At 36.9% G+C, this 27,572-nt stretch overlaps 1 protein-coding gene and 1 long non-coding RNA gene across 2 annotated transcripts in view; both read left to right on the top strand.

Moving 5' to 3' along the window:
* Positions 1-4,253: 4,253 nt before the first annotated feature.
* On the top strand, positions 4,254-14,121 carry LOC148048946 (uncharacterized). Its single transcript, XR_015695332.1, has 3 exons — positions 4,254-5,176; positions 11,986-12,093; positions 14,053-14,121. It is a non-coding gene; the product is annotated as an uncharacterized LOC148048946 (long non-coding RNA).
* Positions 14,122-15,177: 1,056 nt separating this feature from the next.
* The window catches only part of LOC106551380 (zinc metalloproteinase-disintegrin-like ohagin), a 35,370-nt gene continuing 22,975 nt past the window's right edge, over positions 15,178-27,572 (top strand). Inside the window, exons 1-5 of the mRNA XM_087703611.1 lie at positions 15,178-15,337; positions 17,730-17,836; positions 19,186-19,262; positions 24,793-24,871; positions 26,092-26,168. Coding sequence (XP_087559737.1) covers positions 15,286-15,337; positions 17,730-17,836; positions 19,186-19,262; positions 24,793-24,871; positions 26,092-26,168 — 392 coding nt within the window. The 5' untranslated portion in view covers positions 15,178-15,285. The remainder of the gene's footprint in view (positions 15,338-17,729; positions 17,837-19,185; positions 19,263-24,792; positions 24,872-26,091; positions 26,169-27,572) is intronic.

Raw genomic sequence — 27,572 nt, forward strand, 5'->3', positions numbered from 1 at the left:
TAATTGCAATATTATTGCAGAGCCAAGGTGGCGCAGTGGTTAAATGCAGCACTGCAGGCTACTGCTAGATCAGCAGGTCAGCGGTTCAAATCTCACCGGCTCAGGGTTGACTCAGCCTTCCATCCTTCCGAGGTGGGTAAAATGAGGACCCAGATTGTTGGGGGCAATATGCTGACTCTCTGTAAACCGCTTAGAGAGGCCTGAAAGGCCTATGAAGCGGTATATAAGTCTACTGCTATTGCAATAATAAATAGGTAAATTTGCTACCTGGCTTATATCAGCAAAATAAGTTCCCATTGGAACATGCTTTTGGTCTTTCAGTGACTCAACCAGCCATGCCTTAGCACTTTTATTAAAATATTTGGTTCAATATGGGAAATAAAAATAGACTAGAGTTATTTTTAGAATTAGTAAGGCAAAATTTCAATCAATCAATTCTTTCCTACTGATTAAAATCAAACATTTTGGGGAGTGAACCCCACAAATAGGTTTATTGTGATAGGATGCACTTTAATTTTTAAACCAGATTACAGTGATACCTGCAAAGTCATTTGTTTGTGAGAGGAATTTGTGAGAGGAATTCACTTTACTTGTACAGAATATAGAAATCCATTATATTTCCCTCTCACTAAAAGGGGCCAGAACCTGTTACAATATCACAGCACTAACATGCTTCCTTAGGTCCATGGTCACGCCCCCTGCCCCAATTGATTAAAAAATGCATCCTACTTAATGTGTAACTGAAATCTTCTGATTTTGATATCTATATTGGTTCTGCTTCCAGAAGATGTTAGTGATCAAAATTCACACCACTAGATGGAGTCTTCCATGTTAAATAGGCATCTTTTTTTGGTATTGTGTATTTATATTTCTGATGTATGTTTCCGAAAGCTTTCATTGTGGGAGCTCAAGAAATAATAATTAATTTGTATCATTAGTAAATGTGGAATTTTTCCTACATTATTATAAGATTTTAGAACATTGTTTGAGAGTTAATTCGTCAAATCCTGTGGTGCAGCACTAGTTGACCTCCAAGAAGACAAGGTTGGTGGAGAAAAGAGCTTGTTATTTGGAACAGAAGATTTTTTATTTCTTTCTTGATTGTCTTCCCAAAAATTATTAGCGTTTTACCATCAATGAAGCTCCCTCTGCAGTGTGACTTCCTTTAATAGAGACCTGTGATTATCCTATCCTATGCTCATTTTGAACAATCAATACTAAGCAGGTTCCCCCTCAAGCAAAACATTCTGGACTAGTTGCCCTCTTACTCATTTTTTCATTGATGTTGTGGAATATATTGGAAATGCACTTTTGGAATTGTACATACTGCAAACAAGCTTTAACCTGTTTAGTCCTCTTGCTTCCATACAGGATCACTGCTATTATAATGGACGCATTGAGAATGACATTGACTCAACTGCAGTCATCAGTGCATGCGCCGGCTTGAAGTAAGAGTGTCTTATCTTTTGTTTATTTTATTAAGACTGTAAATATTATTAATGCTCTTGTAGTTGTCATAGTTAAAGCAAAGTTTTTCAATCAAATTACTTGGGTTTGATCCAAGACATCTGCAGAATTAAGGAATGCTTTGTTTGAAATCAAAAAGTGGTGATGTTACAGGTATAGGAGATAAGTGGGTTTCAGATTGTGCATCGTACCAGAACGTGTACAGGAAGAGGCAAGCAGACTTTTCAGTTCTACCCAGAAGCACTTTCTTGAGCCACTGCACACCTTTTCCAACCATCTACATGTCTTAGCCATATAAAGATTCCAAAATTCAGAAGAGCTTTTTCTTTAACCATATTCAATGCTTCCCAACAGACATTCCTGAAAGAATATATATATATATATATATATATATATATATATATATATATATATATATATATATATGTGTGTGTGTGTGTGTGTGTGTGTGTGTGTGTGTGTGTGTGTGTGTGTGTGTGTGTGTGTGTGTGTGTGTGTGTGTGTGTGTGTGTGTGTATGCCGCGCACGCGCACACACACACAAATGTAACAAAAAGGCAACAGTAAAAAATATTGGGTTTCTGTCTGGATGGTCTCTTGTGACGAGCCGATAGACAGAGATAGGAAGCAGTAAGCTTCCTCCCATATTTGGGCATACAAGGGGTTGTGACACTAAATACATACAGACAGACACACAGACACAGACACACAGAAACAGACACAGACAGACACACACACAGAAACACAGACACAGACAGACAGACACACACAGACACACACACACACAGACACACACACACACACAGACACACACACAGACACACACACAGACACACACACACACACACACACACACACACATATATATATATATATGTTATATTTATGCTGATAAATAAATAAAGGGATAACAAATAAATATAACAAATTTATCAGCATAAATATAACAAATGTAACAAAAAAGGCAACAGTAAAAAATATTGGGTTTCTGTCTGGATGGTCTCTTGTGACGAGCCTAATGACAGAGAGTGGAAGTGTGACCTTCCTCCCATACTTGGGCATACCAGGGGTTGTGACTTTAAGTGTGTGTGTATATATATATATATATATATATATATATCCCCTTTATTTATTTATCAGCACAAATATAACAAATGTAACAAAAAGGCAACAGTAAAAAATATTGGGTTTCTGTCTGGATGGTCTCTTGTGACAAGCCAATAGACAGAGATAGGAAGCAGTAAGCTTCCTCCCATATTTCGGCATACCAGGGGTTGTGACTTTAAATATATACCTTTCACCCTGGCTTGGCTGATAAGGAGTCGAGCTGTAAGATGTAATGCAGCACAGGTTCTAATCCCAGTAAGGCCATGGCTAGCTGATGAGAGCTAAATTGCTTGAAATAGATCTATACTAGTCTCCCTTTATTTATTTATCAGCACAAATACAACACAAATGTAACAAAAGGCAACAGTAAAAATATTGGGTTTCTGTCTGGATGGTCTCTTGTGATGAGCCGATAAACAGAGATAGGAAGCAGTAAGCTTCCTCCCATATTTGGGCATACAAGGGGTTGTGACACTAAATACATACAGACAGACACACAGACACAGACACACAGACACAGACACAGACACACACAGACACACACAGACACACACACATATATACTTTTTTATTTGTCTATGCCAGTGATGAGTAACCTTTTCCGAACCTAATACCCAAGTGCACCTATGGCTCCCCAAATGCAATGTCCATGTGACACCCCCCTCTCCGCATGTTTCCCACCTTGGCATGCATGCACATGCCCCCTGAAAGAACCCCTCCCCCCTCACAGACACCTCCCCCCTCACAGACACCTCCCACACACATGCGACCCCCTGCATGTGGCCTGCCCCCAACCCATGCATGGCAAAGACCCGATTACCAGCTGGCCTGTAGGAGGCACATGAGCTTAATGGTTTCCTTATAGGCATTTCTTTGGGTAAGGGGAAAAACTGGTTTAAAATATTAAATCAAAGTGTTGCAAGGTGTCTAAAAAGACCTAATAAACATAACCTTGACTCAATTTTCCAATTTGATTTGAATTTCAATTGAATAGAAGTGAACCTTTGGCTAAAGATAAATAAGAGCCAAATTTGACTTAGATAACTTAGATAAATTTGCAGCAATGCAGAATTTTCAGTAAAATAACTATTTGGGTATCTCTGAATATGTGCACATTTTGAGAGCAAAATAAAATGTTCATGACCACAAAAGAAGCCCATGGACTCCTTTAGATGTCAGTCTGAGTTTCTCCTTTTAGTATTATTGCAAAAGGGAACATCTTATTCAAACTCTCTTCAGGGAAATTGGCCTCAGGCTGATGTCATTTAAATTCAAGTTCCTCCTCCTCAGCAGAGTGATTAATGATATTCTGTTTCCATATAAAGTTATTTATTGCAATAATGTAAGTTCCATATTCTGCTATAAAACAACATTCCCAGGAAAAATGAAAATGTGTGAATTCAGTTATTTTCTTTCAAAACACATAGAATTTGCAAATATTAAAATGCTCTAGTTGGAGAAAGTTAACTGAAAAGGTAATTACAAAAGCACTGTTTCCTTGGAAAATCTGACATGGGAATGACTTTGGGAGAAAGCAAGAGTCACATCATAGACAATAAGAGGCAGCTGAGCCCATAGAAAGAACGTGTGTGTGTGGGGCAGCATGGAAAACATATGAATCCTAGTTTCTAGGACTGTAAAGTTTGGGGAGGGGGGGAAGGGCAGAGAGATGTCCTTTAACTTTCAGGATTGTGTTAATATGATGTCTGGCTATGTCTGACCATGGTCGCGGTGATCATCTTCCTTTTTTTTTTTTTTTTTTTGCTGAGGGGTCCAGTGTTATCTGAAGATAATTTCCAGGGTCATGTAGCCAGAATGATTATATGCCAAATGCACACAGAACACTAATCTTCCCACCAAAGTGGTACCTATTAATCACATTTACATGCTTAAGAACTGCTAGGTGGGCAGGACCTGGGACAAGAACGGGGGCTCAACCTATTACTCAGCAGTTGGATCTTAAACCTGATCTGTCAGCTCGCCAGATCTGTCAGCTCACTTTTGTGTCTTTGACCGATGAGCCATAGCACCCCCTCCATAAATGTAAACTTACAGTAACTACCCAGAGCTGGCATTGCAGGGTGTGCTTCTTGTCCAGACTATTTTGCAAGATTGACACCCAGAATCTCTATATGAATTTATTTTATTCCAGGTTTTGTTTATTCAAGTTGACAACGCATGAAGAATAAGATGGGTAGTGATCTTACATTTCTCTAAACATAGAAATATGGCATCCAATTTAGGGGAGCGTTTCAATCGGCTGACCAAAATTTTCTCTAACCAGGAGGAGGATTCTTGAGTGGTGCTGAAAAATTAATCATGTTAATATTTTAACAGAACAAATATAGGTTAAAAATTAGTAGAAAAAAAATCATTGGACTGCTTTATATAGAATTATTATTTTTGTCCAATTCAGCAAAATCAATGATTTTTAAATCTCTTTCTGCCCTGCCCTGTTCTTTTTCTCTCTTATTCAACCCCCCCCCTCTTAAAATTGTGGTCTCTTCTTAACTTTTTTGTCTTTTCTGTAGTACAGGAAGTACATCCGCAACATCACTGACATAAGGACGAGAGTATCGCAAATTCTCAACTATGTAAATTTGGTAAGAAGACATGGCAAAAGTTATTTCACTTTTTGAATTTAAACCTCTCCGTGCCCTGATTCAGATTTTCACTGTGTTCATGGAACAAACTTAATCTGGTAAAGAGACATAGGAGATGGATTTATACAAGAATTTAACTTTTCCGGATTTGAGTGCAACAAAGCTGAGTCATTTGGCCCAGAAAACAACTTAGTTCAGTAACTAGATTATTCCAGACAATGGTTTACTTCAGTAACTAGGTTGAATATTCATGTAGCAATAACTGGCTTAGAAATTTGGTCTGATGAAGGTAAGATTATGATCAATAGATCATGATAACCCACTGTGAGATCCTTTGCAGCATGGAGACATTCAGATCTACTGAAGGGCAAAATGAATGATAATGCTCAGTTATTCACATATGTCTCTTTGACTTTTATATATATTTTTCCTTTTCAGACATTTATACAAAAGGAAAACCATGTTGCAGAATAACTTAAAATATTATCCATCATTTTCCTCCTTTCATTCAATGCAGAGGGATATTTGTGTTTTGTCCAGGATACAATCAAATTTGCAAAAGAATTGTGAGAATATAATTCCAGGGTCCTAAAGCAATACCTAAAAATAAAGACAAAAAAGGAGGGCTAAATATATATAAGCTAAACTAAAATTGGGAAGGGGAGGGTGACCAATCTTTCGGATCTCCAGGACTTAATTCCAAGCAAAAAACCCTAGAAATCAAGGTTGAAAATGAAGTAAGGAGGGATGGAAAGAAAGACAAACTGAAACACCAAAGAAGAGACATAGGAAGCATACCCAGACTCAGTGATAAAGATCTCAAATGCCTATATACAAATGCACAAAGTCTGGGGAACAAACAGGGTGAACTTGAACTATTAATACAGAAATGTAGATATGACATAGTTGAAATAACAGAAATTTATTCTGTTATTCCAACTAGAACATACTGATAGAAGGATACAAACTGTTCAAAAAACCCAGACCCCATAAAAGAAGAGGTGGAATTGCACTGTATGTAAAGGACCGCTATATTGCTACAGAATTGCATGAAACCAAAGATGAAAACCTCCTAAAATGCATATTGGTTAACATAAAAGAAAAAAAAAAAGAATGACATGGCTGTAAGTGTATATTATAGGCCACCCAATCATGAAGAAAAAATAGATATCCTTTTTGCCAACCAACTAACAAACATATGTAAGAAACACACTACAATAGTAATGGGGGACTTCAATTACCTTGATATCAATTGAAAAACTAATTCTGCACCAATGAGAAATCAAATAGGTTCCTGACCAACCTAGCTGACAACTTTGTTGTCCAAAAGGTAGAGGAAGGAACTAGAGTCACAGCCATACTGGATGTGATATTACAAATAGAGAAGAAGTGATAGAAGGAGTTGAAACTGCAGGAACGTTGGGTGAGAATCACCGTGTCATACTAGAATTCAACATATTGCAAACACAAGCAAGAGAACATAATCGTACCAGAGTCTTAGATTTTAAGAGAGCTGATTTTAATAAACTCAGAGAGAACTTGGGAAAGATTCCTTGGATGAAAATCCTAAAGGGGGCAGCAACTCAAGAATCTTGGGAAACTCTGAAAAGTACTACCATAAAAACCCAGGCCATCACAATATCACCGATAGAGAAAAATAAGAAATCAGAGAAAAAAGCAGCATGGCTGCACAAAGATCTCTCTGACAAATTGAAAGACAAAAAGGACAAGTATGAAAAATGGAAAAAGGGGCACATAACTAAGGCAGGATATCAGCAGATAGCCAGAATCTGCAAAGACGCAGACAGGAAAGCAAAGGCTCAGAATGAACAAAGACTTGCAACAAAAGTAAAAGGTAATATATACAAAGTTTCTTCCAACATATAAATAACAGGAAAAAAATCAAGGAAACAGTTAGTCCACTAAAGAGAGAAGACAGCAAAGAAATAACAGGCAGCAGAGAGAATGCAGAGCTCCTTAACTCATTCTTTGCATTGGTCTTCATGCAAAAAGAAATTATAGCCCAACCTACCAGACTGTAAAAGACAGACTAGAAATAAAAGTTAAAATAAGCAAAAGCATAATAAGAGAACACCTGACTGATCTTGATGAATACAAATCATCAGGACCTGATGGATTACACCCCAGAGTTCTAAAGGAGCTGGCAGATGTCATCTCAGAACCATGTATCATATATTTGAAAAACCTGGGAGCACCAGGAAACTACCGGAGGACTGGAAAAGAGCTGATGTATTTCCCATCTTAAATAAAAGTTAAATAAACCAGACCCAGGAAACTACAGACCAATCAGCCTAACGCCAATACCTGGGAAGATACTGGGAAAGATAATTAAAAAAAAAAAAAACAGATGCCACAGTGGAAAAATCCATCACCTTGTGTAGAGGACAGCACTAAAATGTCAATAAGGGTTTTAGTGTCTTCATTTTGCTAAACAATTTTTTTGCAGTAATGATTAGGGAATATGTTTTCTTAGTATTTCCTGATCCCTGCCATGAGAAAGTCTACATGTCAGAATGTCTGTTTATTGTTATAGGTTCTTGACACAGATGTGATTTACTGTGCTAGAGTTTATACTTGTTTTTCAAGGATTAGTCCATCTACATTACTGGAACTCTTAATTCTTCCAACGTCACTGATTAGAACAACATAATATTATGACAAATACAGAGGAAATTTAATGTTTGATGCCGTAAGGAGAAAGACAAGTGAAATGCCACCACAGGGCATGTGAAATTTTTGTAAATGTAAAAATGGGCATTGCCAGATAAAGTTATATGGACATTCATAAGGCAAAAAAACTAAGAGTTGTTATCTTCTTCTGATATTGTCTTTTGAGCCACTGCTGTAAATGAGAGTTGTGTACTTTTTTAAAATGAGGGGGCAGCATGGGAAGTAGACAACTTCAAAGTTCATAAATGAATGTAACATGAAGAAAGCCAAACACCAAGGGATTCATCTCAAAGAAATAGGTTTTAAAGAAACAGGTCTGAAAGTAATATTTTACAGACTTTCTGAGTATCATTCTTTGCAAGTTTCTCAAGAACAAAACATATGTACCAGGGGCGGTATTCACTTACTTTCCCTTCTGGTTCACAAATGTGAGTGCCCCCCCCATCCATGCATTCGGCCAGCTTTCCGTGCATGCCCTTTGGCTTGAAAACATGTTTAGAACCTGAATCAAATGTCTCAATAGATAAAGGGAATTGTCCAGTTTTCTATGAATCATAATGGTCACCCATTTTCAGAAGGCTATAATTCCCACAACTTTAGTATCCTCTATCATTTCATTTCCCTTGGCCAGGAAATGAAGATGAACACTGTGACAGGGAAATCTTTACCTTTTAAGTAAGAATTAAGCCCATGATAAATTTCTTGTAGTTATCTCTACGATTAATAGAAATCAACATTGTCAAAAGCAGATCATGCCAGACAATTTTTTTTTGCTTTTTTTGATGAAGTGACTAATAGAAACAGCATTTAGACTTATATAGTACTTCACAGTGCTTTACAGCCCTCTCTAAGCAGTTTACAGAGTCAGCATATTGCCTCCAACAATTTGGATCCTCATTTTACTGACCTCGGAAGGATGGAAGGCTGAGTCAACCTTGAGCCGATGAGAATCGAACTGCCAAACTACTGGCAGCCGGCAGTCAGCAGAAATAGTTTGCAGTACTGCATTCTAACCACTGAACCACCATGGCTTTTAGAGACTCAAAAAAGTAGCCATAAACTATTACATAACCAACATCATATTGTATTATTAAATGTTTACATCAATTCATCTTACCAAAAAGTCCCCAAAATCAATTATTGGCTCTTCTGCTCCCCATACACCATATTTATACTTTATCTATCACTTTCTTCTCCCTCCCTCCCTCCTCCTCCCTACCTCCATTCTTCCCTCTGTCATCCTTCCCTTCTCAACTTCCTCTTCCTCTCTCCTTCTCCCTCCACTTATCACTCCTCAATTATCTCCTCCTCTTTCCCCCCTTACCCTCTCTGCTATCCCTTTCTTCTTCCCTTAACTTTCTCCTCTACTTCCCACTCTTCATCTCATTTACTTGGTGTATTTCAGCTTCTAGCATGCTCCATTTTATGTTGATGATATTTATAATTCCTTTTCAATATACATATTTAATTTTTCTCCTCCTTTTTAGTAAAAAAAACTCTAACATAAAAGTATACATATATACTCATTGTGCTTTTAAACCACCACTACCCACAACCTAATTTTGGTTGAGTTTTAGACCTGGTTACAATTCGCAGCTATTCTCATCATTATCTTTATATAATTATACATCCTTACATGCCCCCAATTTGTGATTCTGTCTTTTTATCACAATAGTTTCCCATTATAGGTATATTTCATGTTCCCTCTCCATTTTTCCATATCTTGGATTAGATTACCCTTAATTGTCTCTATATGGCAATCTTCACTGTTCAGTGTTTGTTACACTTCCCTTAATTTATTGTATAAAATAACAAGCAGTAAACATCTCACTTTTTTCATAATCTTAAAAGTTCTATATATGTCCATGTTTCATATATTTTGACCCATGCTTAGTTGTCCTTCTATTGTCATATTCAATCAATTTGCAAATCAATTTAATTATCATGTTAAAAAAGTGGATCACAAACCTCTGTTTTACAACCTCTCCATATCAGTTTCATATTTATCCATATTCCATATATTTTAACCTTTATTTAGCTATCTTTCCATTATCATATTCAATCAGTTAGCAACTACATTTTATTACCATATTTAGGAATAAAGCCCTTATCTTAACTTTATATTTTCCCATATAGTAGTTTCTAGTTATCTGATTTTTTTCTTAGTAAGTCTTTTGTTCCACTTCTCTATTCCTGTCTTCTCCCTTTTCTTTATTTTGACACATCCACTCCCTTCAATTTTCCCCAGGTCACCATCCAAAGAATATTTTATATTTCTCTTTGTTGGGGCATAATCTCCCATTTCAAATTTCCTTATGCCACTAACAATCTCCAAAGCACTTTTGTCTGCTCCCCCCCCTTTTTTTGGGACACCTCCTCTTTTCACAATTTCCCCTACACCACTGCCAGGACCAAAGGGGGTTTTTGTCTGCTTTTTATTTCCCTCCATTTCTACCCCTTCAATGTATTGTCCCCCTTCTTCTTTGAGTTCTTCTTTAGCTATCTGCTTCTGTGGATTCAGAATTCTAATTAGGCTTGATATTAATGATTTATGCATATTTTTTATAATTTCACATAGTTCTTCAAATTCCCAGTTTTCCATGATATCCAGTTCCAAAGTTACAGTTACTTATACAGTTCTTATTTCAGAATTCTGTTCCACCTTAAATTTATCTACTTTAATTGTTGTGGGGAAAAACCTATGAGAGCCATCTTAGTCTTTTGTTCTTCCTTAATGTCCAGTTCCAAAATTGCAGTTAGTTATACTAGACTTATTTTGAGATTCTGGTCCACCTTAAATACAAACCGGAAGAGAAGCTGGGGCCATTTTAATTTTTTGCCGAGCAAAAAAAAGAAGAACAAACAAACAAACAAACAAAAAGCTTCATATTTCCCAATTTTTGATTCTGTTATTATTCTTTCCCTTACCGGGTCTGGATCGCTTGTAGCTGCTCACAATATATCATCTGGAACCAGATTTTGGGTTTTTCTCTTTGCCTCCTACTTTTCCAAATTCTGATTTATGGCAGTTGGTTAATTAAAACTTTCTGCACAGTCAAAGTCAGGTTATCAGTTATCAGGAAGAAGAAGTGCTTTTTTTTTTGGAGTTAAGGTATATTAGTTGAAAAAAATTCAAACAAAATAAATCCTTCAGAGTGTTTGGTTTCTATTTCAAATCCAAAACCAACTTTAGAGTTTATATTTATATTTGAGTGGGTTTGTCATTTCTCTGCTTTTTCCTTTTTGTTCGAAATTGTTTCGAATAGATAACTTTTTTGGGGTAGGGGGCCTGGTATTTCAACCCTCCATTTTTTGTTTCTCCCTTTCTTTTTGAAAAAAATCCCGATCTGATCATCAATATTATTTATGTTCTCAAAATTTTGTTGCCTTTTCCAGGTTTGATTTATCGCTGTGGGCTAGATAAATTTTCTTACTGGTCTTTCATATCTTCTGCACCCTACTGTTCCTTTTGCTTTGACAAGAGGTTGGCATCTTTTCACCCATATTGCAGACTGCCGCCCCAACTCCGATTCATAAGGCAAATCTCCAACCTGCGAGGGACCTGCAAGGAACCTGTTGCCTCCCTCTGGGTCTGATCAGACACTGCTCCCTTTGCCCCCCCTCCAGGGGAGGTTCTGATCCAGAAGGATCTCAGAATTGGTTTGTCAGACAGGATTCATGTTGGTTATGTAATAGTATACATGTGATAATACGTTATGAAAATGAAAAAAATAAAAACACTTTAATTAGAAAAAAGTAGCCATAAACAAGGACTATTCCCCGTGACCCATTAGCTTCATTGGCATAGAATTAAAGAGGACTTTCCTGACAGTGAGAACAATTAATCAGTGCAATGGCTTGCCTCTAGAAATGGTGGGTGCTCCATCACTGGAGGTTTTTCAAAAGTGACTGAAGAGACATTTTTCTGGAATGGTTCCAAAGACTTTAATCTGGCCCTTCTTGCTTTGATGCCTACTTTCCAAGAAAAATAAGACTTTAATCCTAGTGCAACAATGCTATAAGGGTATTTCAAATGACTGATGTCAGTTTTGGAATATTGTGGTTTGGCAAGGAGTCATTTCTGCTCAAGTACAGTAAAGTATCATCCTCTTGTCCAGGTGGGAAATCACAGAAGCCTTCAGCTTTTTACTGACAGCTCATAAGTGACAAATGAAGCCTTGTTCTTCTTTCTTTTCTCTCAATGTTGTGACTCGAGAGGACTTTTGGTAAGCAATCTGCAAGTCCATACCCACACAAACATTGTGTCCAGGACACCCATTTTTAAATCTCCAGTTTCCATGCACCTCACTGCATCACTTTGACAATTACTTTTCTCAGCCCAGCCTAACTCACAATATTGGGGCTGTGTATATAAAGTGAGGGGTGATTTATTTATATGTTCTTGAGGTCCCTGGAGAAAAAATGGTAGATTAATGTTAGAGAATAATAGAGATTCTCAATTGCAGCTCTTATGCATCAATTTTAAAATTGAAACAAGTTTTCTGTTTATGTTTCTTCTCTTTGACCAGAACAATATTGTTTGATTTAGTTGTTAACAACTTTTAGCATACAACAAAGGGATAGGAAGTAAAAGACAAAGGATACAAATAAGTAGAAAAAAAAGGAAAACTGTAATTGTTCTAAAATATCTAAATAGGATTAGAGTAAATACTATGGTATGGTGTAGAAACTATAGAACAGATAGAACTGATAATAACATCTTGTGATAAAACAAATCAGAATGAGCAGGATATTTAGTAAAAAATAGAAATATGGTGGGTATAAAAAGTCTACACATCTCTATTAAAATGCCAGGTTTTTAACTTTTATACCGTGCAGTTACATATGTTTTATTTAGCTATATATGCATTTTTTCATATCCTCTATGAAGACTAGTATTTGTGCTTTTCTCTTTAAAATTTAATAGAACATGTGCTGTCTAGGAGTCTAAAAACACACAGGTTAAATGGAAGTGTGAATGAGAGAATTGTATCAGGAACGTTAATGTTTTCCAGTACTTTTTTTATATTTTAAATTGAGGAGTCCTTGATGTTCTCTGAAATTGGTTGTTTTCTTGCATAGATTTCATTACAAAAACTTCTACACAATAATTGGAGTTCTCTGGGCAGTTTGCAAATAAAAACTGAAAATATAGGAAAAGGACAGTAAAGCAGAAAAGTGTAATCTGCAAAGAACTTCAGATCATTATCCTAGGTACCTGAATTCTAGGTTAATGGAAGGGATGACTCTGACTCTTTTTCCCTTTCTATGTTTTTTTCTCCCAAGTTTTATTCTTCATTTTAGAAGATTGCAAAATATGAACAGAATGCCAATACTTACACATGGCCCTTGCACACCAAATGGAAGGCAGATTTCTGCTTTGAAAAGATTACTAAGACAAATTTTTATTCACATACTTGAACAAAAAGGAGATAGAAAAAAAAGAGACAACAATATCTTTGACTAACACGAGTGAATTCCACAAGCAAAAATGTGGTATATAAATTTTCTTTTCATAGTGGGGGTAGACAAAAAATAGAAAATTATGATTTTACCAAATGAGGGAGTATGTGGGGGAAGAGGACAGATGGGGAATCCTAACAGTTAGCATTCCCATGAATTTGGAAGAAGAAATGGAGAAAAAAATTAACTTGAACTTAGTTAAAGAAACAATTAGAAACAAATTTAGATAAGGGAGTGTGTTAGATATAAGAACCAGAAAGTAATTTTTCATTATTGTTGTGATGAACAACTAAAAATAATTTATGCAGAGAATGTGTTTTTGGAGTAATTATCATAATTGTCAGTCAATAAACTTACTTATGATTGACTAATCATAAAAAGAAAAATATTCTCATTCTAGCAAATAAAATAAAATAAAATATAATAATAGTGAAATTGATATAGTCAAAAACAGCATGTTTTATATATAGTAAAGTAAAATGTAGCCACATTCATAAAAAAGAAAACATGTTGCTCAGACAATAATAATTTAGATAGAATTAATCTGGTTGCCTGGAAATGAATAGATTAACTTTTTGTTAATCAATTAATTGTATGTAGTAAATATACCACAATAGTAATGGGAGACTTTAACCACCTTATATCAACTGGGAAACGAACTCTGCAGCAAGTGGGTGATGAAAGAGATTCCTAACAAACCTAGCTGACTTTGTCATCCAAAGGTAGAGGAGAGAACCAGAGGAAAAGCTACACTAATTCTTCCCATAGAGAAGAAGTGAATGAGGGAGTTGAAATTGCTGGAACTTTGGGTGAGTGTTATCACATCATATTGGAATTCAATGTAATGCAAACGCAAGCAATAGACCATAAAGTGTTCCACTTTGAATGCATGTTATGCTAGTTGAAATTGGCAACATCTACACGTAAATCTTCTATTTCAGAAAATGGAGGGGCTCGTGGAGATGTTATGCAAAGGCTCTTGGGGTCTCTTAAAAACTGAAATATCTAATATGGCATAAATATTTTATAATTTATGCTCCCTTTTGTTTTTAAATGAAGAGAAGATTCCTTCCCTTTGTCTGTGGTTTATCTTTCCCTTTCAAAAACCCTTTAAAGAATACAGAATTACACAGTTGGAAGGGATCTTGGACTTCTTCTACTTCAATACCCTGTCCAACAAGGAGACTTTGTACCATGATTGTCCAATCTCTTTAAAAACCTCCAGTGCTGTAGCACCTACAGCTTCTGAAGGCAAACCAATCCACTGAGTGTTCCACTTTGAATGCATATTATGCCAGTTGAAATTTGCACCATCTACACATAAATCTTCGATTTCAGAAAATGGAGTGGCTCGTGGAGGTGTTATGCAAAGGCACTTGGGGTCTCTTAAAAACTGAAATATCTAATATGGCATAAATATTTTATATTCTGTAGAGAAGTCAGAGATCCCTTGACATGTATTCAATTTTTCCAACAATATTTCACAGCCAACAAGTCAACCCATTGAGCTTCATGATTAGTAGCTTACATTAAATGCTAGCAATATTAAAAGGATACTATTTTTTTCCAAAAAAGGCCTGTTGCTCAGAAAATACTATACAAACCAACTCTTCACATTTAAAACCCCATGTACAAGAGCACCCAAAGTTAATTGAATTAACCTGTAGACCAGGGAGAGGTCTCATCTGCCCACTTATCACCCCCTTTGAGGGATGCCTTCAAAGAACCCTTCCACATGTAATGGTTGGCACTAAGCCACTTGAAAACCTGCCCTCCAATAGTATGGTTGCAACTCAGAATTTTTGCAAATTCTTTAGCAAACACCTTCTCATAAAAGGGCATGAAGTTGAAAGATTTATTACTTGCTTCTCAATAAGAGTCAACAGGAATAAAGCTCAGGTTGGCTTGAAAGCAGAAAGAGATTCCCTGTCCTCCAGCCAACACCAGGCACCAAAATGATCCAAGTTCTCTTGGTAACTATATGCTTAGTGGTTTTTCCATATCAAGGTAAGATGTTTTGTTTGGTTTCCTTGTTCAGATTCTTACTGTCTAATTGATGTAGTGGAAGAAAATTAAAACTAAAAATTTAAAAACTAAAAGTTAAAATTAAAAGATTACTGCACCCAACAGATTTCTTTTGGAGCAAATCAAAATTTGCTCCACTTTAGTTCCTAAAGATTTGCCAAAAGAACACTCCCAAAGATTACTTTTGTTATGATTGAATGGATTTTTTTGTATTTGCTTAAATTTTGTCAAGCAGCAAATAGATCCCAAGGAAGAAAAAAAAACCCTAAGAATCTCAACAGAAAAGTATGTTAAAGTTGTATAGATCATCCAATAATGTGAGTTAAAAAAAGAGTAGAAGACTGAAGTGGAGGGAGAGAGAGAGAGAATGTTTGTTTGATGAAAAATTCAGTAAGCAAAATATTAAAGAAACAAAGTGTTTTTAGTTTTAATTTTCTTCCAGTAGATCAATTAAGATATCATGTAGTTAGAGTTGCATAATACTGAGCAAACCACAGCTAGTGTTATTGTTGTTATCTTCAGAGAATCTTCAAATTGTATTCAAACTAATCTGACACTTTTCTCAATGCAAGATTTTAAATTATTTTAACTTATTCTGTGGACTGAGATACCTTTCATATGCCAGTTTTCCTTCTGTCTCCCTAGTGATTCGTGATATAATTACAAACAATATTGTATTGCCTCAAATGGTTGCCCAAATACAATAAAGGGTCAAAATCTGGCTGGAGTAGTCTGATTATTTTTAATCAAGGAAAAATGGGGTCACACTTACTAAGTGGGAAGCTTCCAAAATTAAAACAGTAATTTATGGAGAATAATATGGTAAAGAAGAAAGGGAGAAAACACTGCTTTTTCCGTGCTCTAAGCAGGAGGGAATAGTAACTTTTCTTGCCAATGGGGTGAATTGAACGCCTCCTATGTTTCTGAGAGCATCAGGTACAAATGGGCGGGTACATAAAACTATGAGTAAAGTGTAAACTTCTATCTGGGGTTACTTTTGCAAGATGTCCATCAGACTCAGAAGGCACATTTCCAAGTTCAAGTACTAGTTGTACTTAGACTTCAGTCACTTTCTACCTTAGGAAATTTCCTTCTGTCTCTCACTGTCTCATTCTCTCATTTTTGCCTTGACTAAAAAGTGAATAAACAAATCTCTTTGTCAGTTTCTCTATTGCAACATCTACTGTAGGACCAAGAATCCTGGCTTGAATCAGCTTCTGGAAAGTACATGGTGATAGTCAAGGGCTTTGCTTGGCTGCAGAATGGAAGTGGTTTTCCATAGCACCCCCACGGTTATGTAATCAAAATTTGGGTGCTTGCCATGTATTTATGATATTTTCAGGGTCTAAAGATTATGCGACTACCATTTTTAGCCTTCCCAACTGCCATCTGCAAACTTCTCTCCCAAAAGATCAGAAAACTGGGCAAAACCCATAACCATCCTGCTAGCAACAGAAATTCTAGTCCTATTTGTGCTTGTAAGTCAAGGACTACTTGTAGGTGGCGGTGATGTTGCTCACCACGTTTTAAAAATATCTTAAGGAAAAATAGCAGATAACTACCCTAGGAGGCTGCGGTGGCTCATGTGATAAGACACTGAGTCAGATCAGCAACTTTGCAGCTCGATTCCCGTGAGCAAATAAACCACATAAGGAGAGGAAAGGAGCCTCCTCCGATTGCCACAGCTAATATAATACCCCCTGAAAAAAAATCCTTTCACAGAGGCAGCCAGCCACCTCGGCGTGCCATACGCTAAAAGAAAAAGAAAAAACCCTGAACCCTAAATTCTTCAACTATGGGTCTAAGTCTGAAATCACTGGATCTGACTATGTATGTGTTGTTAGACACCACACTGATAACTATGATGCTATGCATTCTCCATACATATTTTTAAAGTGAAAGAAAGGCAACAAATTTGTATGGCAGTGAAATAGCACTTCAACTGAAAATAATCCCTAATCAATTGCATTTCCATAATAAATTAGGTTTGCCTAACTCTCTCACTAATGAATCATAATGTAGCTTACCATAGTTTATTGAATTGTGTGAATCAAACTATTGTGATTTCTTATTTCTAATGTTATCCTCAGCACTCATCATCACTCTGTACAGAAGCATTCACAGTGGTTGAGATTTATTTGTTTATTTTGCCGTTAATTTGAGTGGCTGACATGTTTCTTTTTGGCCCTCCCAAAGCAATGTCTCCAGTTAGACTCCCAGTTATCAAACACCATTTAGCAAATTTCATATGGAAAAAATTAACCTGAATTTCGGTACTATGCTCCACCAGAAAAGGATTCCATTCTTCACTGATAGCTGAATAACTGTTATAGATGTGAACATGGTAGAACTTTTCTTTCCTTTTCTTGTGAAGGGAGTTCTATAATCTTGGAAGCTGGGAAGGTTAACGATTATGAAGTAGTATATCCACAAAAAATCCATCCATTGCCCAAAAGCAGAATTCAGCGGCGTGAGCAAAAGGTAAGAAATAATCTTCAGCAACTAATTTATTGATGAATCTGACCCTAAATTTTGCTTCAGATTTATGTGAAGCAAAATTAGAATTAAAACTCTACTACTTTTGCCATGTGGTTCTGAGGACAAATGTCCCTGAAATTCCCACTATATTTATTGGCCTTTTTAAAGTTAAGCTTGTTCTGTTTTGCAAAGGGAAATTACTACAAAGTCACATATTTGTCAAAGTTAATAAAATATGAAAAGTGATGATGGAAAAGGTTATAATTTGGACTTATCACCTGTTTCACCTTTAGATTGGAACTGATCCTAGTCCAACCTTTAAAAATGTTATAAATAAAACTTTCATAGGTATATTTACTGCATATAGAAAGATGCAAGTAAAGATGATATACAATAAGTCTCATAAGATTGTAAACTTCTAAAAATCATTGTCACATTGATTAAAAATTTGTCAAATTGCAGAAGTCTGAGAAAACTCCATGCGTATCTGTATCAAGAGTTGCACTTAACATGGTTTGAGTGAAACTTACACAGCCCTAATTTTTCATGGGAGCAAAGAACTCTACTGGGCAGGATTATTACATATGGATAAATACTTATTGTCAGCCAACAGAGCTTTTGGGATTCCTTTGCTGCCATCTTATGGTCATCTGGATTTTTGCATTGCAATCTATGTACCTGCAAATTTATTCATTGAACAGATTTATATGGACACCCAATTTGCATACAATTGAGAAGACTCATGGCAACTTAGAACATTAAAAATTCATAATGTGAATAGGTTACTATAGTCATAAAGTGTTCAGAATTGCCTAGACAGACAGGGAGGAGGGATCAAGCAGTGACTTTGCCTTGAATCATTGTAGAGTGCAACAGATCCAGGGGTAACACACAGACACACACACATCTGTAGAACCTATCTATCTATTACCTAGAACTCTACAAGTGTAAATCTGGTCACTTGTGCCTGACACAAGGTTACTATGAATATGTAACTGTAAGAGATTTCTTCTTCCTTTTTATGGTCTTGGGTTATTTTTAATAAAAGATGATGGACAGCTGTGACAACTGTGATTCATGAGATACAGAAATATCCTTCCTAGCTTCCCAGAATACATCACTTTGAAATTTTAAAGTGTTGAAGATGGCGTAGTAGTGGTTACAGCTCAAAGTTGGAACTAAGCACTAGATACCACTATATCTATCCTGTAATAAATGAATTAGTTGTGGCTCTCCATTTAACACGGGTGTTAGTATACATTTGATATGTATCATTTGTGAAGGTATACATTTTATGTTTCCTTTTTATTTGCCTTTTTAAAAAAAGGAACACTGAACTCTTTGCATTTCAGGTGAACTATGAAGATACCTTGAAATATGAATTCAAAGTGAATGGAGAGCCAGTGGTCCTTCACTTAGAACAAAATAAGTATGTCAATTCAGAAGTTCTCTTAACTTTGCTAAACGAAGGCTAAAATGCATATTCTTGGATATAATCCCACATAAATAATACTTGTATTGCTTTGTTGTGGAAATTTAGTTTAAATATTACTGTATCGTTGAGGTAGATATCGTTATTGGACCAATTAATTATTTCTCAGCACAGAACTGAGAATTTTTTATTCCTGCTTTTAATGCTACTCTGCTTCACCTTTACAATTCTAACTGAAATTAAACCTCAAGGCACATAGACTTCTGTACCTTGAATTACCAAGCTATTTTATGAAATACTTCATAGATTTAAAAATTATTGTTTACACATTCATGGTGCTCCACGGACACCCCATCAATCTGTATAATGTTTCCTAAGGTTCTGTTTTTGCTGCTCAATTTATATTAGAGTTTCCATGCTGCAGCATGAAAGTCATGAAACCTCTGGCCCTATTAAAGCATGAAAGGGGTAACCTAAACCTAAACAAGCTTGGCTTAAACAGGCCCAGATTACAAAACACCCTCGTCTTTTTGTTTGTTTTTAAGAATGCTAAATCAGTCTTCTCAATGGTGCGACCTTTGAACTGTTTTAATAAAGGTAATAATGAGTAGGTTTGCCACCTAACTTATATTTGCAGAATAATTAACCATTGGAACATGTTTTTGGTCTTTCACTAACTCATTTATTTTTATTAACAGTTTTGTTTCAGTAGGGGAAATAGACAGGAAGTCAAATTATTGCTTTAGTAGAACAGAATAGCATGGTTGAAAAGAGCCTTAGAGGTGTCCTAGCCCAAACCTCTGCTGAAGCAGGAGACCATATACCATTCTGGAAAAATGGCTGTCCATTCTCTTCTTAGAAACCTCCAGTGATGGAGTAACCTCAGCTTCTAGAAGCAAACCATTCCATTGATTGTTCTCACTGTCAAGAAATTTCTCTTAGTTTTAGGTTGGATTTCTCACAAGTAAATAAATTACTAATGCTGCTAAAAGAAATTGTGTCATTTTCATTGCCCTAAAACCAGTAAATGCTATATCATGGTTGAAATTAGTATTGCAACCACTGCACTGTAAACACGAGAAGAATCGTTTAGAATCCCTGGTGCAATTTAATAATAGCTTTAAGAACCTGATACATAGTGGGTACATTGGGTATGACTGTCTGGCTTTGATTTTAGAGTGTATTTTTTGTATTGACTATGTTATATATGCCCTCCAAATGTATATTGCCTTTATTATTAATCATAAGTTACAAAGAAACTGATTTATATGAGTTTCTATGTGTCACTTTGTCTTATACCATTAGACATTAGAAATTATAGTGTTCCCCTTTTCTACTGTTTAACTATGAAGGCTACGTAGAACTTCTTTGGTAGCATCTGGATGACCATGTTCAGATCTGGAAGCAAAACAGGGTCATAAGTGAAATGCTAGCAAGGAATACCAAGGTTATGCCTAAACTGGAAACATAGAATTATATGCCAACGAATGGAATGGATGTGACACCTGGAGGAGATTGTTTGGAACTTCAAGAGAAGTTCATTTTTCTCAAAAATACTTTTATTTGTGCTTAAGTGTCTAATATAGAAGTTGAAAGTCATCTCGCCCAGTTTCAGACCTCTATCCACTGTCCACTCCAGCTCTAAATCTTCTTGGCCTGGCTGTCCCAGCTTTGGTCTTGCCAAAAATGGCCATCATCACTGCTGCCAAACAAACAAGGAAATTGCTGTTCCTTTGCACTCTAAAAAGCATCCTTTCTTTCTTCACCACCCCTACAGTGGTTTTGGCCCATAGAATCTCCTGCAGATATGCAGATATCAACTGAGTTTCACAGAGCTCTGTTACCCCATAGCAACACCGTTGCAATGTCTTGAGAGGCATCCCTTTCTTTAGGTGTCTTCCTGAAGCAATATGAACCTCATGAGTAAAGAGCTCTTCTTTGCAGACCTAGTAGCTTCATTGCAGACCTAGTAGCTTCATCTGATTATAAAAATAAATCAGAAAAATCAAAGACAATCCTGATCAATCATATCCCCACTGAGCCTCAATGAAGAGAATTGCACAACTTCCTTGATACAAATCTCTCTCCTCAAGAAAATCCAGGATGAACACTAGGGGGCAGAGCCTGTCGCCAAAGAGAGCTCAACGGAGCTCCTCTCAGAGATCTGGTCTGTATATCTAAATAAGATCATAGATATCACCCCTTTTTGGCTAGAAAGGGGCAGGGAGTTTTAGCTCTGTGGCTAGGGTCTATTCGTAGTTCACAGCCTTCTTTCTTTTTTTGGCTGTGGACAGAGATTAGATCCAGCGTAAGTGGAGCCTTTATCTCCAGCCAGTTCTTCTCAGCTGTTTTTTTTGCAGCCCTAGACAGGTGACTCCCCCCCCCCCCAGGACAAAGCAAAGTTGTTTGAAGCTAGGATTAATACGGGTGGGTCCCACCCCTGTGTGAGATTTTTGCTTTTATTACTATCTTAAACACCAGCCTCATTTTTCACAGAAGCTTCTTTGTTTAAACGGACTTCAAAATGGCGATTTCTCTCCGTTGCTGACTGATAGGGGACGTACTTAGCTGGCTTTATCTTCCTGCAGACTGCTCCTTAACAAAATAATTTTTTTTCTTTTGGAAACAGAGGGGAGCGAGAGCGCTGTTTATTTGTTTATTTATAATGCCATCCAGGTCAAAAGCAAAGCGTTTCTCTACGAATGTGCTTAAAGAATCTATGAATGAATCTAAAGAATCTATTATGAAATCGCTGCCCTTGTCTCCTACGCCCTCTACTGGAGAATTCTTAACACAGGAATTTTTCTTTCAAATGTTTAATGATTTTAAACAGGAAATCAAGGAATTTGTATTGGAGCTATATGGTAATTTAAAGTCTAAAATTGCCCAACTGAAGGCGAGTACGTCTGTAGCTGTGTCTACCCTGACAGGTTATACCGCTGAAATGGAGAATAAATTGGAAAGCTTGGAGGAGGCTAATTCTAAACTGACTACTAATATTCAAACTTTACAACAAAAAATTAGAGATACTCAAGAACAGCTCGTTATGATAAATTTTAACAAGAAGGCATTTGCAATAAGAGTCAGAGGATTGCGTGAAAAGGAGCGAGAGAATCTGAAACAGACCTTTGTTGAGGCCTTCAGCCATGCGGTGGGAAGCCCGGGACTTAATTTTGATTGGCAGATCCGGAAAATCTATCGCCAGAACTCGATGGTAGCGGAACAGCGACAGCTCCCAAGGGACATAATTATATATTTCTCCACAAAAGAATCCAGAAATGCGATTATGCAAAAGTTTTACAATAACAGGTTGCGAATCGATGGGCAGGATCTGATTGTCTTCAAAGAAATACCATCCCAGATGTTAAAAGCAAGAAGAGACTATACTTTCCTAACTAAGGAGCTTATAAACCACCAGATTCAATATAGATGGGAGGCCCCAGCTGGCATTACGATCACATTTGAGAATCAAAGATTTCGTCTCAATTCTGTTTCGGAGGCTCGAGATTTCTACTATAAGACTTTGAAGGCGGGACTTCCTGATTTACTTGGAAAAGAGGAGAGACAAGCTGAAGGAGAAGGCAAGCAGCAGACCACATGGCTGCAAGATGGAGGGGGTAGCTCTCCCTCTCTCGGAGAAGCAGAAGAGCGGAGACCGAGGATTTAGACATTCCAAAATATTCACCAAAGTTTTGGATTGAATGGGGGTTTGCGATCTCTCTCCGGTAGAAAAAGTGGAACTGGATATTGGTGGTGCGATATTGGGACTGAATTATGTGGATGCTGAATGTATACTTCACGGGACTTGTATGTCTGAATTTTAATTTAAACTGTCCAGGACTCTAAAGTGAAGAGAGTGGTGATGGTAACTTTATTGAACTTTAGTTGGGGATGAGGGAGTCGGGTAACGCGAGATAGGTGGAGGGGGAGTGAAAGCTTGATCAGAGTATTTCGAGTTAAAAGGTAAACTGACCTCTGTGTGAATTATTGTTTGAAAATAAGGTTAAGAAAGATTATTTGGAGGGACTATGGGAAATAGTGGTAAACATCAGAGAAGCAAGGTATGAGAGTAAAATGCACGCGGAATGATTTATGTTGTTTAAATGCAAAGGACGAGGGTAAAATGCATGCGAAATGATTTACGTTGTCTAAATTCTATTAGAAGGGAAAGCTTGATGAGATTATTTTAAAATAGAAGGCAAATTGATTCTTGTGTAAAGTATATGTGGAATGATCCACGCTGCTTAATTTTTATTAGAAGGGAAAGTTTGGTGAGATTATTTTGAGCTAGATTGTATACCGATGTCTGTATAAATTTGTATAAATTTTTATTTGAATATAAGGTTAGCTTGAGGAGAGTATTTTAAGATAGAATGCAAACTGATTTTTGTCTAAAGTATTATTTGAATATGTGGATAGATCCACGCTGCTTAAATCTTATTAGAAGGGAAAGCTTGGTGAGATTATTTTGAGCTAGATCGTAAACTGATGTCTGCACAAAGTTGTATAAATTTTTATTTGAAAATAAGGTTAAGGAAGATGAACTGGAGAGTCTGTAGGAGGTTGGGGTAAATAACAAAGAAGCAAGAGACGAGAATAGAATACATATAGAATGATTTATACTGTCTAAATATAAATAAAGATGGGGGGCTGAGCTTAATACAAAGAGCTCTTTTTTCTTTTTTCTTTTCTTTTCTTTTCCTTTTTATAATTTGTAATCTCTCTTTTATCTATTTTTTTAATATATATTACTTTTATTTTGAATTCATACGATCATAAGATACTTTAGAAGGGGTTTAACAGAAGGCAGTGCCAGGTGTGGGCCCTGGGAAGTCGGGGGGACTAGGGATGGGGATTTATGGGTGGGTGGGTGGGTGGGAGCTTATATAGTTTCAATAAGAAGAAGAATGCACTTGTATACGGTTGTTCTTTCTTTTTTTCTTTTCTTTCTTTATATTTTCTTTTCCTTGGTTTATTTTATTTTTTATTTTTTTATTTTTTATCATATTATAGCTCAATAAGAGTTGAATAAAGGAATACACCAAGGGGAGAGGTAGAGGGAAAGAAGAGGGAGGAGTAAGGAAGGAGTAAGGGGAATGTAAGGAGGGTGTAAGGGGAATGCTAGGAGGAAGGGGAGAAAGGAAGGTTTGAGGGGATAGGGAAGTAGGAGGGGAGTGTAGAGGGAGGAAAGGAAAGTTGGAGGGGAAAGATGGGGTGTATGGAGGATGGAAGTGTCAGGTGGGGTTGTGAATGATGATGAGTTGTGTCTTCTTTTTTATTTTATTTTATTTCTTTTCTTATAGCAAATATCCAGTATATAAGTGATTGTAAAATGGAATATGAAAATGAATAAAATATATATTATAAAAAAAGAAAATCCAGGATGCTGTGTACTCCTCATAAATAGCCATACCTGATCAGATTGAAATGCATTCTCCTTTCCTTTATACCAAACAATCTCTGTTCCTACTTAATTCCTGATATAAATAATGCTAGCTAAATAACATCTTCTTTGCATTCTTTCCAGAGAACTTTTTTCTAAAGATTACACCGAGACTTATTATTCCCCTGATGGCAGAGAAATTACAACTAGCCCTCCGGTTGAGGTAATATCCAGAGCGTCTTACTTTTATGAAATTAACTGAGAAGAATATTTGTGCACAATATTCCAAACATGTATACTCCAGATCAAGCTATTCAAACAAGAAAGGCTATGTATGCATTAAGTGTCTTATATTGACCATGTTCTATGTAAGAATGTGTGCATTACTAAAACCCACTATTCTAGTTATTGAATTAATAGGGCAATATCTCAACCAACCAGTTCTTTTTTACTGATTAAAAGTGAACAAATTGGGGAGCAAGCCCTACAAATAGCTTTATTATGAGAACATCCGGTTTAGATTATCTACTTTGGTTTTTGAACACTTATAGATGAAAAATCTATCAAATTTGTTTGGAATACCAAGAATTTCCTTCTACAGAATACAGACATTCATTCTATGTCCTCACACTAAAATGGGCCAGAGCCAGCTATTATATCACAGCTGTAACATGGTGCCTTAGGTCCTCTGCCACCTCCCCCAAATTGATGTAAAAGTGCATGCTCTCTGTCCCAAAATTCTCTACTTGTGCATTAGCATGTTCAAAGGTCATACCAACTGCTCTTTTCTTGGTTGTAAAAGAAATCTTTTAGTTTTAATTTCTACATGACTCTTTTTTTTTTTTGGAAGATGCTAGGAATCAAATTTCAACACCATTTGGAGTCTTCCTGGTTATATATGCAACTTTAACATAGTGTTACTGTAGCATATTTATATCTTTGATGTGTTTCTGAAAGTTTTTATTGCTTGGGTTCAAGAAAATAACAATCAATTGATAACATAATAAATGTGGAGTTTTTCCTACATTATGAGAGGATTTTAGAACATAGTTTGAGAGTTATTCAGCGAATCCTGAAGTGATCCTAGAGTTTGATCTCCAAGAAAATAAGGTTGGTGGAAAAATGGTCTTTTTACTTGAACAGAACATTTTATAGTCCTTTGTTGACTGTCTGCCCAAAACCTCTTAGTGTTTTGCTATCAGTGTTGCTCTACCTGCAGTGTGACTTCCTTTAATGGAGACTTGTGTTTATGCTATGCTCATTTGGGGACAATCAAAACTAAGCAGATTTCCTTTCCTCCTCAATCAAAATATTTTGAAATAGTTTATTATTCATTATTCATTGTTTCATTGATGTTGTGGAATATATTGGAACTGTACTTTTGCTCATCAAATCACAGTGCAAACAAACTTTAACCAGTGTAGTCCTCTTGCTTCCATGCAGGATCACTGCTATTATCATGGACGCATCCAGAATGACATTGACTCAACTGCAGTCATCAGTGCATGTGACGGCTTGAAGTAAGAAAGTCTCTTAAGTTTTGTTTACTTTATTAAGAATGAAAATATTATTACTGTTCTTGGAATTGTCATAGTTAAAAAAAGAGCATCAGTTTCTCATGCAAATTAATTGGGTGTGATCCAAGATATCTGCAGGATTCAGAAAGACTTTGGATACCAAGAAGAGCTTCTGCCAGCCAGTAGACACAGTAGGGAGCTAAATCAGACCTGTCTAGATGAGCTTTAAGGTCTGTGTCTCCTTTGCATATAGGAGCTGACGTTACAAGAAAAAAAGATAGGTAGGTTTCAGATTGTGCACCTTGCTAGAAAGTGTGTGGAGACAAGCAGACTTTTCATTTCTATCCAGAAATATCTTCTTGACCAGCATTGCCCACCTTCTCCAAGCCTGTAGATAACTTAGCCACATATAAGGTGGCGCAGTGGTTAAATGCAGCACTGCAGGCTACTGCTAGATCAGCAGGTCAGCGGTTCAAATCTCACCGGCTCAGGGTTGACTCAGCCTTCCATCCTTCCGAGGTGGGTAAAATGAGGACCCAGATTGTTGGGGGCAATATGCTGACTCTCTGTAAACCGCTTAGAGAGGCCTGAAAGGCCTATGAAGCGGTATATAAGTCTACTGCTATTGCTATTGCTATTGCTATAAAGATTCCAAAATTCAGAAGCGGTTTATCCTTAATCAAATTAAATGCCCTCCCAACAGGCATTACTGAAGGAAAATACAAAAAAACTATAGCTGTATTTATATCGATATCTATATCCATGACACAGATATGCCACAACTGACCGGCCTTCTTTTTAGGCCGTTTTTCACTCTCTGGAGGCTTTCCTGAAGCCTCCAGATGGCGAAAAACAACCCAATGTGCAAACTGGAAGTTCAGGAATGGACTTCCGTTTCACCCATTGGGCTGTTTTTCACACTCAGGGGTTGATGGTGAAAAATGACTCTACAGACAACCCTGAAGTCAATCCCCAAACTTCCGGTTTGCCTGTAGTGCTGTTTTTCGTTCTCTGGAGGCTTCAGGGCAGCCTCCTGAAGCCTCCGGAGGGTGAAAAATGGCCCTATAAGCAACCCAGAAGTCTATTGCTGAACTTCTGGTTTTTCTGTAGGGCCATTTTTTGTGCTCCAGAAGCCTTAGGAGGGCCTCGGGGGGGGGGAGTTGTTTTCACTCTCTCCAAACTTCTAGAAAGCCTCTCGAGCTTGAGGAGGGCGAAAAATGTGTCCAACTTGGGCCAAAAGCTGGGGGGGGGAGGCGGGGCTCATGCATGGATGCACACAGGGGTCATACACATAGCATTATGGATGTGGGCAAGCCTACACAGAACCCCCCTGTGCTTCCCCCACTTTTGGCACACAATGGGGAAAAGGTTAGCCATCACTGATTTATATCTATACCATCTATCTCT

This window comes from Thamnophis sirtalis, unplaced genomic scaffold (genome assembly GCF_051295495.1).
Source record: "Thamnophis sirtalis isolate CommonGarterSnake01/CBP01778 unplaced genomic scaffold, rThaSir2_p1.2 scaffold_2, whole genome shotgun sequence".
NCBI classification, from domain to species: Eukaryota; Metazoa; Chordata; class Lepidosauria; order Squamata; family Natricidae; genus Thamnophis; species Thamnophis sirtalis.